The sequence below is a fragment of the Limulus polyphemus genome, unplaced genomic scaffold (genome assembly GCF_000517525.1).
Source record: "Limulus polyphemus unplaced genomic scaffold, Limulus_polyphemus-2.1.2 Scaffold144, whole genome shotgun sequence".
NCBI classification, from domain to species: Eukaryota; Metazoa; Arthropoda; class Merostomata; order Xiphosura; family Limulidae; genus Limulus; species Limulus polyphemus.
The window spans coordinates 581,734-596,431 of record NW_013665754.1 but is presented as its reverse complement, the minus strand read 5'-3'; the positions used below and the strand labels follow the sequence as shown (position 1 = coordinate 596,431).

The window sequence follows — 14,698 nt, the reverse complement described above, 5'->3', positions numbered from 1 at the left end:
TTCTATAACCAAAGATTGTTTTTGTCTGTACGGTTTATTAATAAAGTTAGGTGGTCTATTTTAACATCCAACATTCGAAACCTAATCAATAGAAAGCTATAATATTTGGTAGATGAACTGATGGGATAATGGCAAATTTCGCGCAGCCCCAGAGTTCTACTGGTACAAATGACAGTATAGCTATTTGGGCACAGTCATCATGTTAACCATTCGCGTTCATTATTTCTCTTGGACCGAGCAACCCAGTGTAGCATGCTTGACTATGGATCCGAAGTTCAATGGTTCACACACCATTCCCCCCCCCCACAATAACGTTTTACACTTTGTAGCCGTTGGTGCATTATAAGAGTGACGACCAAATCCTACTATTCAATTATAGCAGCCCAAGAGTTGGCTATGGATGGTGTTGACTATCACTTCAAAATTAGGGACGTCTAGCTCAGATAACCCTTGAGTATCTTTTGGCGAAATTCAACAAATCAAACAATTGTTGCTTTCATTCGTGAAAGAACGTGATACACATCTGAATGATCCTGTCCGACTTTCAACAGTCGTTTACACTTGGTGTGGTGTGATATCTTTCAAGTCTGTCGAAGTAGCGTGTACGTCACGGTAAATCAAGGACATCAATTAACCACATACTCAGTAATCAACAAGGGTGAGATATAAAGACAGTACTGGCCATAATTATTCGATCCCAGAATTGTTGGAACGGTAACACAAATAACCGATCTGCTTTATTCAAATTTATTTATAACCTTCCAATGAGCCTCAGTGATGCATAGTCCTTCTTTTCGTCGCTTTCTTTAAGCACCAGCCTTATTACCATAGCTAATGATTTACAAAAACTATTCTAATGTTCAGGGATAAACTGAATAAAACTCTTAAGAACCTCGGTGGAACAAGATGGTCAGTCAGATCAGTTTCAACAATTATTCTGTATGAAAACTACGATAGAATTTATACCAACCTTGAATATTTATCTAAGGATATTGATGCAAGGCAAATAGTATGAAATGAAACTACTGATTTGATGAATAAAATGAGAACGTTAGATATTGCTTTTATGACAGTGTTTTTATATAACATTATTCGAAGATTTGATGCTACAAAAGCTAAGCTTCAAGAGAAAAGCCTTGATTTATCTACTGCTGTAAAGCTTGTCAGTTCGCTGAAGAAATATGTAAATTCACTATGTGAAGAATTCGATGGGATCGAAATTCAAGCTCATCAGCTTTCAAATATAGTAGAAGAACAGTTTAGGAGAGAGATTTATAGAAAGAGAAAAATAAAGCTGGCAAATGATGAGACTTCTGAAGGTGAAATTAGTTTATCTGGAACTCAGAAGTTTCGTGTACAAAATTTTATACCGGTAGTTGATAAGTGGTGTTTTTTATTGATGTTTGTGCCTTGTTCTTTTTCTGTAATTTATTAGGTTATTTCTGTAATGTATATTGTTTATTCTGGTTTTAATTTCTTTATATTTACTGCATACTTTGTAGTTTGCGGAATGTATTTGTTTACAATTACAACAGTACAGATTTTCATATTCCCTTGGACATTGTGCATTATGATGGTCTCCACTAAAACCCACACAGCGGCGGCAACATGTCCTTACGATTATGGCCGGCATTTTTTATTCCTCGACCCGAAATATCTGATAACAGAGTACCATACCATTTGATATTATACTCTGAATATCTTATGTGTCATTTGCATGTACTTTGACTAGATTAGTTCTTTTTTGTGTTCTTATAGATACTATATCTATATCTTATAGATACTACTATTTCAATATTTGTGAAGGAAATGTTGTTCTATGTTAATTCTTCTTGGATCTGTTCGAGTTCAAAGTTGAAATGTACTTCTCTAATAACAAATGATTTTGTGATTGGTTTTGTTCCTGGCAAGTGTATATTAATCTTACCAGGTTTAAATATATCATTTGGCCATTCTTTAAAGAGACTGTTACAGTCAGTTACTTCAGCTCCTTTTACTAAAACGTCGCCCTTAGCTGAGTGTTTGATAGTTACGATTTTAGTGTTTGGCTTGCATCGTATAACTTCAGTAGCCAGTTGCGGCTCTTCGTACGAAGATGGAACCCCTTCCATTATTATTGCTAACTTTGGGGGGGGGGGGTTCTTTATGTTTTGAATTTTGTATGTACTGTGTGTTATGTTAGTGTTTGGCTGTTTGCTAATAGTTTACGTTGCCTCTTAGAGGTAAGCAACGTAGAGCCATCACTGTCTGTGTTTGTGTGTCTTGTTTCTGTTTTTGGAATATCCAAGTTGGTGTTATGAATTTGCTTTTCACTACTTACGCTGGTATCCTGACATATTTGTACGTCATTTTCAGTATCCGTATGGTTTGAAGAGCTATGGCTCGGGAGTGTTACTCTTCGTCTTCATTTTGATTTTTGTTGTTTTTGCTAGTTTGTGATTGTTCTGTTTCTTTAAATTTGTTGTTTTTAGAGACTGGTAAGTTTCTTCACACTGAAAAACAAATAATGTTTTTTTTTGTCTTGGCCGCTCTGGGCAGGTCGTTTGTGTGCCACAACCACTTCGCAGTAACTAGTAGCTTTTTTTTTTCTCGCTGCTGAATCGAGGCTATTGAATTTTCTCTAGGTCCAATTTGTGATAAAGGTTAATAACTGTTTTTCAAGAGCAAGTCTAAAACACGTCCAATCTGTTCGAAAGCTAGAACGGGAAAAATCATTAACTTAAACATCAAACACTTTATAAACGATTTAAATTTTAAGCGCGGCTTTTACATCAGCGCCATCTTCTCATCCTATTTGAAACATGTCTACATAGGAGTTATTGAAAGGAAGTAACTAAATAATATTTAATAGTGAGAGTAGGAGAGAAAATCAAGGACCAAAAGGTAAATATCCAATAATTTCATTTTTAAATTTATGTTTTAATTGTATGGTTTGCCCAATTGCTTATGTTCTAAAAATAATAGTAGGTCTGTAATTAATTACTGCAGTACTACTACTAATGTATTTAAGATAGTTATGTTTAACACTAACACTGGTTTGGTAACAGTCACTCTCGTAGTTTATTTAGTATTACTCTTAACGTTAATACTAGGCCTAGTAAACAAGTAGCCGGTGTGGTGATTATTTTTTAAAATAGTAAAATTTGATTTGATTTCAGGAACATTCGTGTGACATCAAAATTATTTTTGTATTAAACTTGATAAAAATGTATTTAACTTTAAATAATGTAATTTATTTTCTGAAGCCGATTTGGACGTGATTTACATTATGATTAAGTTTAACTTGATTAAGTGACTAACTTGATCATGATGACTAAGACTAAGAGATTGGCTTAAAAGTTAAAATTTAAGTTAAATTAATAGTTCAATATTTAAATTTGTTTTAACAATATCAGAAATACAGAGAACTATAGATAGCTTTATTTAAGTATTTAAAATTCTTCACGGCATGGATAACCTACCTGCCCATAGATGATTTATTAGATGGTGAAGAATAAAATTGTTAATGTTGGATTAAATATTAAATTTCAAAAATTTAACTTTTAAGCTCTAAAAGTAAAAGCTTAGATTCAGATTGTTTGATCTTAAGAGTTATAGTATTGTTTAGTGGTTTGCATGTTGATGTGTTGTGTGTGTTTTTTAATATATTTGAAATGTTTGCTGGGCTATTTTGGTCTTAATGGAAACCAAGGTAATTGTAAGGGACAACCTATTAGTTTAGCAATTACTGATAATAAACCAGTTTACCTTAACCAGATAGTTTTGTGTATAAAACCAAGAATAACATATATATGATTACAAAATATAACTTTTTTATTTTCTGTTTATTTACATATATGTTATTGATAAGGAAAATTATTTTAAATTAACTTGTCTTTTTCATATCCAGTCATGTTTATAATTAAAAAAACATTGTTTGCTCATACTTACGATGCCCTAAAAATGTTAAACCTGCATGACGAAGAATGTGTGTGTTTAAGTGGGTGAATGATAAAATATACCTACAATTTATTTGCATTATGTGGTGTCTTAACCATATGCCTTAAATTATTGGACATTTATTCTGAGATATTTGTAATAAACCCATATAAAATAATAGATTAAAAAAAAGTGAATAAAATATAATTTAGGAGGTTAATTACATCTATAAAATATTAATAGTATATTTTCATAAACTGTAGGTACTGTTTATAGACATGGAAACAGACTCAACAGGTTTAGGAGAGCTGCTTGAACAAGCTGAGCAGTTGACAGCTGACATTGATGGAGATGGTGAACTTCCACGTGTAGAGAGAAACTTTAGGCAAATTTTAGAAGCTGGGCAACAGTTATGGACTCGTACAGCACAGACAAGCAGCCGTGATACCTCTGATGTCAAGGCGTTAGTACATGTACCTTTAACATAACCTCAAAATAACCAAAAATTGATATAAAGCTTTGGCTTCTGCATTTATCTTTTTGCCTAAACAAAGATAAAATCTAATTGAAAGTTTCAAAACAAATTACTTTGAATAGTTTTTTACTATAAACTGGTTTAATTCCTTCAACTTTGAATAAGAAAAATGAATTTAAATAGCATTTTGAGTACTTTTAAGTAAGGTTAATTTATACATTTAGGTCAATTCTACTTGCAAGCAAAGGTTATGATCTTCCTCGGATGTCTCATAAGCTGGAGAGCTTAAGTACAGCTAAAACATTTGAGCCAATTGAGCCTATACGAGAAACAGATATTCAGGTATGTTTGACTATTGATGGTCAAAGGTATGATTGAGAATAAGTTAACTAAAAAAACTATCAGGTATAATTTCATTTTTATTGTGGTTCATATTATCTCTTAATTATGTCCACTGTGGTCATAAATGGAAGGTTCACATTTCTCATTAAAGAAAATAAATATTAGTAGTAATAATGATATATTGAATCATTCTGGAATGACATTGGAAAACTTTTACCTTTTTAAAAAGTAATGATTTGGTTGAAATGTTTTATTTGTTTTGAAAGTAATTATTTAGTGGGTTTCCATTTGTATTTCAAAGAAATTTAAGCTTGAAATCCTTCCATTAACTATTTCAAAAGTATTCATTATTTACTAGAAATAGGATTAAAATAATGATGAACCTTGTATAATAAAGAACTTCTTTCCTAATTAATCATTTTATAAGCAATAAACATTTTAAACAGTGTTGATATTACTTGACATGTTAAAAATGCTTAGAAACTAAGGTTTAATCCAATTATAAAAAACTGTCTGTATAAGCTCTAGTTCTTTAGCTAGTGATTGCTGATAAGAGAACATTTAGTTTTACAGGAATAAGAAGAATAGTATGTGATTTGATTTTATTTTTTACAGGGTTTTCTGAGAAATGAAAGAGAAAATGCCATATTGTCTGTTATAGAAGAATCAAAAAAAGCTGTAAGTCAAGTATTTTGAAGAATTTCAGCTTTAGCTGAAAAAATATTTATGATATTATGAAAGTAGATTCTATCTGGTGATGTTTGAATTTTTCATTTTAAATGTTTTTAACAAATTAACTTATTTATTATGGTATGACTGTTATTAGTAATGAATTTTAGTTTTAATGTACTGTTGGTTATGGGGCTAGTTAACAGGACCAGTGCATAATCCAAGTCTGTATTAAAGAATAAAAATCTTGTAATTAAGTAGTAACAAGTTGTTATATAAAAGAGGTATGTAAATTTTATTTATGACTAAACAAAATTATAATTAAAAATTCTGGTTTTCTTTGTTATATCCAGCAAAGCTTACTTGTATATGAAATATATTGATCTAAAATCTATTTCAGCTTTTTTATCCTGTAGTAATTAAATGTTTCGTGGAGTTTATGGTTGAAACCTTTTCTGTTACACATTAGAAGAAAAAAAACTAATAATAAATGTTTGTATAAAGGAAAGAACAAGATTTAAGCCTTTCTGGTGGCAAATAATTACAGATTTTGCAAAAGAGGGCACTCACGTTCTTGAAGTAGTTATGTCTTTTTGTAATACAATGTAGTTGGTAACCTATATGATTTTACATCTATTTTTGTACCTCAAAGTATTTTAGATGACAAAAACAAAATATTACATCATGATGTACAGGGAATGATGCAAAGTAAATCCAATATTTTCATAATTATAAATTCCAGAACTTCTTGGTAGGTGGCAGTATAGAATATGATAACTTACATTTGTTTATGTATAGCCAAAATATCTAATAAATAATTTCATTTATAAAGCTCAAAATTTGTAGTTTATTAAATTTTTGTTTCAACTTTTTCAACCATTTGGTCACTAACTTGACCATGTTCCTGATACATATCATGTAATAGTTACTAGTGTTTATGAGGGGGGGAACTGATATAAACATTGGTCACCTGATACTCTCTTTGTTTTATAATTTATTTGTGAAACTAAAGCTAAAACATATATTATAGAATCTTTTTGTTTTTATGCTTGTACGTGATAAATTTTGTTTTTTTAGTTATTATTTTGAAAGCTGAAACTGTTGCATAATATATCATTTTCTGTGTCCATTTTAGTGCATAAAAATCACACTAACATTTGAAGTCAATATTATACAAAATTCATTCTTTTTTGCTTATTGAAAAACCTTGTAAAAACTTGTGTCATTGGTTTAATTTATTTACAATCATCAAACTGACTTGTAAAGTGAATGATTATGGTAACTAAAACCAAGAACATTATTTTTCTACATTGTAGTCATGTGATCAAATGATAAATCCTGAATTATATTAAAGTATCAAGATCAAGTTAGATAAAAGCTCATTGGTGAAGATCACAGAGAGATTTGTGTTTTTTCTTTAGTACATTTGTATCAATTTAAGCATGTTAGAGATTGAATTTTAGTTCCATATTGAAATTATAGATTGTAAGTATTAAGCATGTTAGCGGCCATGGGCTTTGGTTGGTTAGAATTCTTCATTTATCAAGGTTATTCAGAAGTTGTGTATAACAGTTTTGTAAGCAATAAAGAATAGACTTTAGTTGCACAAAAGTAAAGATGATTGAGTCATCATTAATAAAGGCCACACATAATTATGACTTTGGTACATTTGTTTGAAAGTTTTTATGAGGTATTAATGAATTGTGTGGTTTCGACTTACTTTTATCACTCTCCAGACCTTTGAGCGAGCTGATAGACTGTACTGGGAAAGTTTAGAAAATGAGTGGGAACAGGAAAAACAGAGGATTTTAAATGCCTTAGTTGGGTCATCACAAGAGGTTATAGATGTGACATTAGATGCAGAGGTAAATATCTTTTAATGTAAGGAGTTCAGGAGTAGTTTAAATAGCAGTTGAGATGATTCATGTGTTGGGTAGATTTTTCTAACTAATGTGGACTTTTAGCTAGATCTGATGATATATCAATGTACTTATATATGAGTATTGTAAGTGAAATAAAATTCAGTGATGAAATAATGTCTGTTATTCAAGTATTAAATACAGACATAGTGAGCCTTGAAGTATTAGTGCAAATTTTTCAATTGGGTTTTACACACAAATAAAGAATTGTAATGTAATAATGTATTTATATATGTATAGATGTATATAAGGTAGTTTAGACATGTTGCTAAGACCCATGATGTATTAGTGTATATTTATATAAGTAATTCAGACATAAAGATTTGTAATGTATTAATGTATATAAGGTAGGTTAGACATGTTGCTAAGACCCATGATGTATTAGTGTATATTGATACCAGTAATTTAGATGCAGAGATTAAGATATTTCATATATTTGTGAGTATTATAAAGTAGATTAGATACAGTAGTTGAAGTTTCTTTATTTGATATTGTATATTTATAAAAGAGTTTAGACATGATAATAAAATCTTTATTTTTAATCTTATATTTATATGAGTAATTTATATTTTAAGATAAAGATATCTAACTGAATATTTATAGAAGTAAATTAAACACAAAGGTAAAGATTCTTAATGTGTTAGCATATTTTATAAAGATAGTTCATGCATGTGATTATCATCTCTGATGTACTAATATATATTTATACAAGTAGTTTAGACACAGAGGGAGATATTGATGTGTTTTAATGTACATTTAACCAAATGATGAATAGACTTTGTATATTTTATTAATGCTCTCAGAAATGTGTTCTTAAGGAATAAAAACAATCATAAAGTCCACAAGTTTGTTTATTGAAACGACCCCTGTATGTGTAAAGATCAAATGAAGACCACAAACATAAATTTCAACAAATATTTGCCTTGTGTGTTAGATATTAAGCAATTACTGTAATTCAGTTGTGAAATATTTTAATAAATACTGTATTTATATTAGATAAACATACAAAAATACCATGAATCATGTAATTCAGAGTTTGTCATATTATACTGCTATTCATTTATTGATATTTTTCCTACCACAACCATTTTTTGAAGTATGTAAACTCAACAAGAAACTAATAGTTAAAATGCATCAAGAACTCGCTGTGAAGATTATACAAACTTTTTTCTGATTTTTTATACTTAGAGTAGTATCACAAAATAGTCATGTGACTAGAAAAAATAATTGATGTAATTTTTCTGTAATGTATATTTGTTTGTCATTATTTATAATGCTGAAATGTATATGTAGTAAAAATACTATTAAATAAATATATTTTTCACCATTAAATCAGTCACAACTAAAGTATGGAATTATTGATAGTTGTTTGATATAATTTATGTTTATTTTAAGGGAACGTTTTTAAATCATATTTTGTGAAAAATAAATCTCTCTCTACAGTCCACAATAATGGAAAGCTCCAGTATTGTAGGTAGAAGTGCTATGGACAGTATAGAGATGGCTTATGCTAAAGTTGTAAGTACTTTTTCTAATGTCTGTTCATTCCTATAATAGGTTTTGCAGTTGAGTGCACTGCACATTTCTACAAGAACAAGATATTTAACAGAGTTATTTACAAACCTAAAGTTCTTAACCCTAGAAATACTGATGAGGTCTATTAAACACATTTTTTTAAACTACTAACATACGAAATTGATTGTGAATCTATGACTGTTGGTTATAGTAATGTATGAGGCATACAAAAATCTAGATAAAAATACCACAGCTAATTCTACTATTTCCTGCTTGGGTGTCTAGGTATCTTACAAGGAAAATGAGTGATTTTAACAAATTATTTTTTGTCATTTCTTTACAAGGAGTGTTGTAAGAGGTCAAAAACATGAAATTACACAGTTTGGTGAAATGTGTGCACATCCATCTGTAGGGGATGATATAAAACACAAATTGGTGATTTGAGGGTCAAAATGAAGGGCATGATATGCCATTTTTTAATAACTGTATGAGAAAGATGGTGTGTACCTAAATTGGTCTGAAATAATATTTGTGAATGACATGCTTTTGTTTGAAGAGATCATTTGATGAAACCTAAAATTGAATTTTCTTAGTCAAATAAATACAAGGCTTGCTACCATGTTAAACAATCTTAATAAAATGTGAATTCATGTTTGATGGCCAAAGAAAATTCATAAGTACCTCTGTGTCAAATGACTAAAATGAAATGGTGTTGGTTTATAAATAAATTGACTTGCAAAAAATCATTTTGATAAGGTTGTATGGTGATGACAAAGTGAAAAGCGTAATTTATACTATCTTGTTAAAAGAATCATTGAAACGAAGTATGTATTATTGTTATGATTAGTAGCTTATACAATCATCTAATTATTGAGTAGTTTATTGCACTATTACTGAATGCTAATTACTATGTAGTTTATCTCCTGCATTTCAACTTTTAATCCGATGCCATCTTCGGGGATCTAAAATAATTAACTAATCCATAATTAGATTTAGGAAATCATATACGCTGTTTTATATATGTTTATACAAATGGAGATACAATATCTTAAGAACCTTTTTTTTAAGTGAACTTAAAAAAGCTTGCTAAAGACTAACTGCAGTTTATGTGATGGCATCATCAGCTAACATACAGACTGACCAGTCACTAAAAAAAAACATATTCTTTAAATAAGCATTAAAGGTGTGGCATTGTAATCTACTATACTGAACAAAAATAAACATAAATAATATTTCTTTTTATGTTCTTTACCCTATTAATCAGACTGATAGTGGAAAATTTATTAGTTCTGTATGCTTTTAGAAATACATATTGTTCATAGGCATATAAAGCTATTACAAAAAAACTCCCCAATATGAGGTTACTATTTGTTTTGTGTGGTTAATTAGAAATGATTGTCTCAGATTTACCAGTACAATGAACAAGTAGTTCAAGGAGGATTTAAGTACAGCCTTGCAGAAAAGTTTTGTGAACTATCCAGAGATTTGGATGACAAAGTAAGAGATTAATAAATACGAGTTTTTCACTATTATATGTTTGCAGTTTTTAATTATCATATTATTAATTTAATTTTTACATTGCTATTTGTTTTAATATTGTTTTTTAACATTAGATTAATATCATTTATGTTGGTTATGAACAGTGTGAAATTATTATTTGCATCAAGATATTATATCTGACAATAGCATCTTGTACTTGATATTCTTTATGTATTATTATTCTTAGTTTCAACACAATTTTTGTATGACTATTTTTAATGCTGATTCTGTTAATACTTTAAACATGCTAGTAATTTTCACAATATCTTTATTATGTTACATATCAGGCTGTTTTAGGGGTATTTTTGGCTTACTGGCATATTATGATACTAGTTTTTTATCACTTTTGGTTCATCTTATCAGACTACTAGTTTATTGCAATAACATTGGATATATTTTACATATCATAATACATTGTTTGTAGTTTTATCTTGTACTTTTTATCCCTTTTAGCGCTGTAGTCTTAGTTGCAATAAATAGTTCGTCTTTTACTATGGTGGTAGTAATTTTGAATGTTCGTGTATAATGACTTGCTGTCTATTTTAAATATTTGTTGTATAATGTAATGAAAATAAGTAAAGGTTTCTGAAGAATACAATTTTATTTAGTTAAGAGAATGTATATCTCAGATTATGTCTGAAAAATTAATGTTTTGTGTAAACCAAAGTGAGCAAGAATTTAGTGTTTTTATTTTTTAACAGAGAATATGTTTATATGTTATAAAATACATCACATATGCATCTGAAACTGTGTTGTGTTTAAGTGAGGTTATATTTTGTGATAAAATGAGATTACAAACAAAAATGGTTATAATATAGAGAACTTAACTAATGATTTAATGGAACTTAATTGTAGCTTTTAGTTTTCTGGTGTATTGATTTACAACATTAAATATTTCTAGTCTGTACAAGATTGTTTTCATTAATTTACATATTACTTTTAGATTATTTTGCTCTGATCTCTCTATTTTTCAGCTGATTTTTGAACAGAAGTTCTTAATAATTATTTATATGGTAGTTTTTATTAATAATGCCAAACTGATATAACTTGAGATGCAAAAGGAATTTAATATTAATCTAATGTTTTAACTCATGGTGGAATCTTTGTTTTTCACTTTATTAAATTTTAACTTTTATTTCATTTATGTTTAATAGTTAAATTAAAAATCAATGTTTTTAATCTGGTATATTCAATGCGCTAAGTACAGCACAGTTGTTAGCATTCTGGACTGTAAAGCTGAGGTTTTGCAGTTTGCTTCCAGCAAAAAATATTGCATTATAAGAGTGATGGTAAAATCCTACTATTTGGTCTGACCTGGGTTGGCAATTGGCAGTGTTGACTAGTTGCTTTCTCTTAGTTTAAAATTAGTGACAATTAGCACAGGTAACCTTCAAGTAGCTTTGCACAAAATTCAACAAACAAAAATATTGGTACATTTAGGATATTTGTTTATTTTCTACACTATACTTTTTTACCTTGACTTGAATTGTCCAGCAGAAACCAAGCATTAGATTCACTATATCTTTATTTACAATAAAAGTTTTTCTTTCTTTTTTTTTTTTTTAGAAATTATTTGCTACTTTAAAACAATGTATTTTGGTGTGTATTAGGTGCACAATGTACCAAATGAACCAACTCAGGAATTAAAAAGTTCTTCATAGAGAGATACTTGTACATAATAGAAGAAGAATGTTCAATGTGTGGCCAGCAAACTATTTTACTTTCATTAACTTTTCTTGTATATATTTATTTTTTTCACTTTGACTGTTGATGGGTTTGTGACAATACTCTGACACATTTTAAGTGGGCTGCCTTGTGATAAAAATTAAAATCCTTGGACACACATACAAGTTAATTATTAAGGAAACCTCCATTTTAAAATGATTATATCTTAAAACTACTTGATCTGGTAAGATACATTTCACCAGTAGCATAATGAAAACCATACATTTTATTTACAAATGTTTGCTCATGGTACAATGTTTCAAAATAACTGTTATACATTCATAATCAACACAACAAGCCTACTTCTAAATGAAATTACTACAAGCATCATCTGTTTTGGACAGTTTTCATTGATCTTGACAATATTCTGCACAATATCAGACATTTTATTCAAATCAACAATCTCATATTGTTGAAAGAGAAAGAGGAGAAATAAAAGCAGTGCTAATTTGTAAGAAAATCAATTTAGGAATCATGTCCAAACTTTCTTGAATAACATTTATGATTTTCATTGTATCTATGGGAAATTTTGTTTCTCTGAGACAAGTACTCCTGAAATATAATAATTTTAAAAGTTTTTGCTTGTGTAATCAACCTGTATACTTCTCATTACCAAATAAATAAGATGATAACATGATAATGCAAAAAGACAGTTATTGTTCTTTACTTCAGTATTTACTAATTTAACATTTTTTTTTAAATTTTGGTTAAAACAATAAGCAACAGTGCAAACCATAGAAAACTTGTATTAGACCATGTTATCTTTTTTTTGTAATATGATATTTCTAGTGCATATTATTTCTTTCAAATTTTTTCTTTTGTTTTTTCATTCAGAATGTTTTGGATCTATGGACAATGGTTGAGCAAATGATCAACGTTCCACTGACTACTGGAAAAGATATTTTGGAGGCTCGCTCCTCTGTTGCTATGCAAACATCATTGATCAGCCAAGCCCGAAAATATTTGGAGCAGAAGTAGGTTGAAATTATCTTTGTATGTATGTGCATTAATTGTTAAGCTATTTATGAGTAAGCACTTGCATAATAAAATTATGAAATAATTCCAGGATGCTAAACATTTTAGCAAATGTAGTAGAAGTTTTAAAGCATTTTGTCAGAAACCTTTGTAGTTTGCTGCTTTATTACATGCCAATATGTGGCAGCATTTTGTTTTTGTTTTTTATTGAGTATCTAAAAATAAACCTGTTAGAGGAAGAATTGTTTGTTTATAAATGTGTCAGTGGAAGAGAGAAGTAAATATGATGCAGAATGTCAGAGTTTCCAAAAAGAATCTTTATTATAAAATGTGGAACTCAAAACATGAAAATTTCAAAGCAATCTTTATTAGATAGATGTGGAGAATAATCCAATGGAAATATCAGAGACATTCTTTTAACAATTTAAAAAAAAAATATATGGCTCAAGCTTACATTTCAATTATTTTTCAAGTAAGAAAGTGAAATACTCCTTTTCTTTATGAATTTTTCATGTGTACTTAGCAGATCCACTTATTGAAGCAAAAACATATTAGAAAATGGTGAATAAATAATATCCTGAAATTTACATAGATTTTAACCCTTCCTATACGGGTCACAGGTGAAAGGCCATGTCATCTCGTTTGTTGACTCACATTCAAAATTATAATTCAAATTCTAGAACTATATATTACTCAATTTGTTAACTTAAAAGTAAATATTATAAAAATACAGATAAACATCGATTTTTTTGTGTGTTATGTGGTATGTTGAATGCAGCACTGGTTCAAATTAAATGTTTGTGAAGTCAAAATACTAAGTTTATAGTTTCATATGAATTAGAAAACTCAAATTACAGATATTGACAAACTAGAATATAAAATAAGAAGGTCTTGTCTTTTCTATTTGCTAAAATATTTATCACGTAATATATCAATCATAGTGGCACCCCACTCACCTCCTTCCATTTTTAGAAATGCTTCCTTATAAACATTTACTTCTATATATGAAATGAATAACCCCTAGTGGTTTTCTAAGTCTTTCTAACGTACCTAGCATCATTTCTTTCTTTTAAATCAAGATTTTAATGAGGTAGATTGTGTCTTTAGTCTGCTCGAAATTTCATATTTTTTTAGAGTAAGATTACTCATAGTTACTAAGCTTGATAAATTATAGTAAAATTCTATGGTATTGATGTAGTAATTTGTGATTTTTTAGTTATTCAAATGTATATATAAAACCTAAAAAAAAGTATTTTGTTTCATGTCTTCCACGTGCGAATTTTTTAAAGGCTTAGCAACGTACGTCAAGTAGCAACCGAGTACAAAGGTCGTAACTGGAAGAGATAATTGTTTACTTTACTTCTTTATTTGCTTTTCTATGTTTTAGGAAAAATAACTTTAAGAGGTTATTTCAAAATAGCAATAATCTATATACATATATATAATAAAATAAATATATATAAATGTATAATATTATGAGATTTAAGCTATTTCATCTAAACATTTATGTTTTTATGTTATAATTTGTGTTCATTCTAGAATGAAAGATGCATAATTTATGTTTATTTTCTAATTTTTTATGGTGGTTGCAAGATCGGTCAAATTTACTGAACCCGTACAG

At 28.9% G+C, this 14,698-nt stretch overlaps 1 protein-coding gene across 2 annotated transcripts in view; it reads left to right on the top strand.

Annotated features, from left to right (window-relative positions):
- The first annotated feature begins 2,778 nt into the window (after positions 1-2,778).
- LOC106475057 (nuclear pore complex protein Nup93-like) overlaps positions 2,779-14,698 on the top strand; it is a 57,947-nt gene continuing 46,027 nt past the window's right edge. The window contains exons 1-8 of one of the 2 annotated variants that reach the window (XM_013935758.2): positions 2,779-2,883; positions 4,182-4,381; positions 4,618-4,735; positions 5,351-5,413; positions 7,141-7,269; positions 8,767-8,841; positions 10,243-10,335; positions 12,937-13,076. In XM_013935758.2, coding sequence (XP_013791212.1) covers positions 4,197-4,381; positions 4,618-4,735; positions 5,351-5,413; positions 7,141-7,269; positions 8,767-8,841; positions 10,243-10,335; positions 12,937-13,076 — 803 coding nt within the window. In that variant the 5' untranslated portion in view covers positions 2,779-2,883; positions 4,182-4,196. Of the gene's footprint in view, positions 2,884-3,074; positions 3,118-4,181; positions 4,382-4,617; positions 4,736-5,350; positions 5,414-7,140; positions 7,270-8,766; positions 8,842-10,242; positions 10,336-12,936; positions 13,077-14,698 lie in introns of those variants that run through there. The other variant, XM_022380288.1, reaches the window with a different exon arrangement.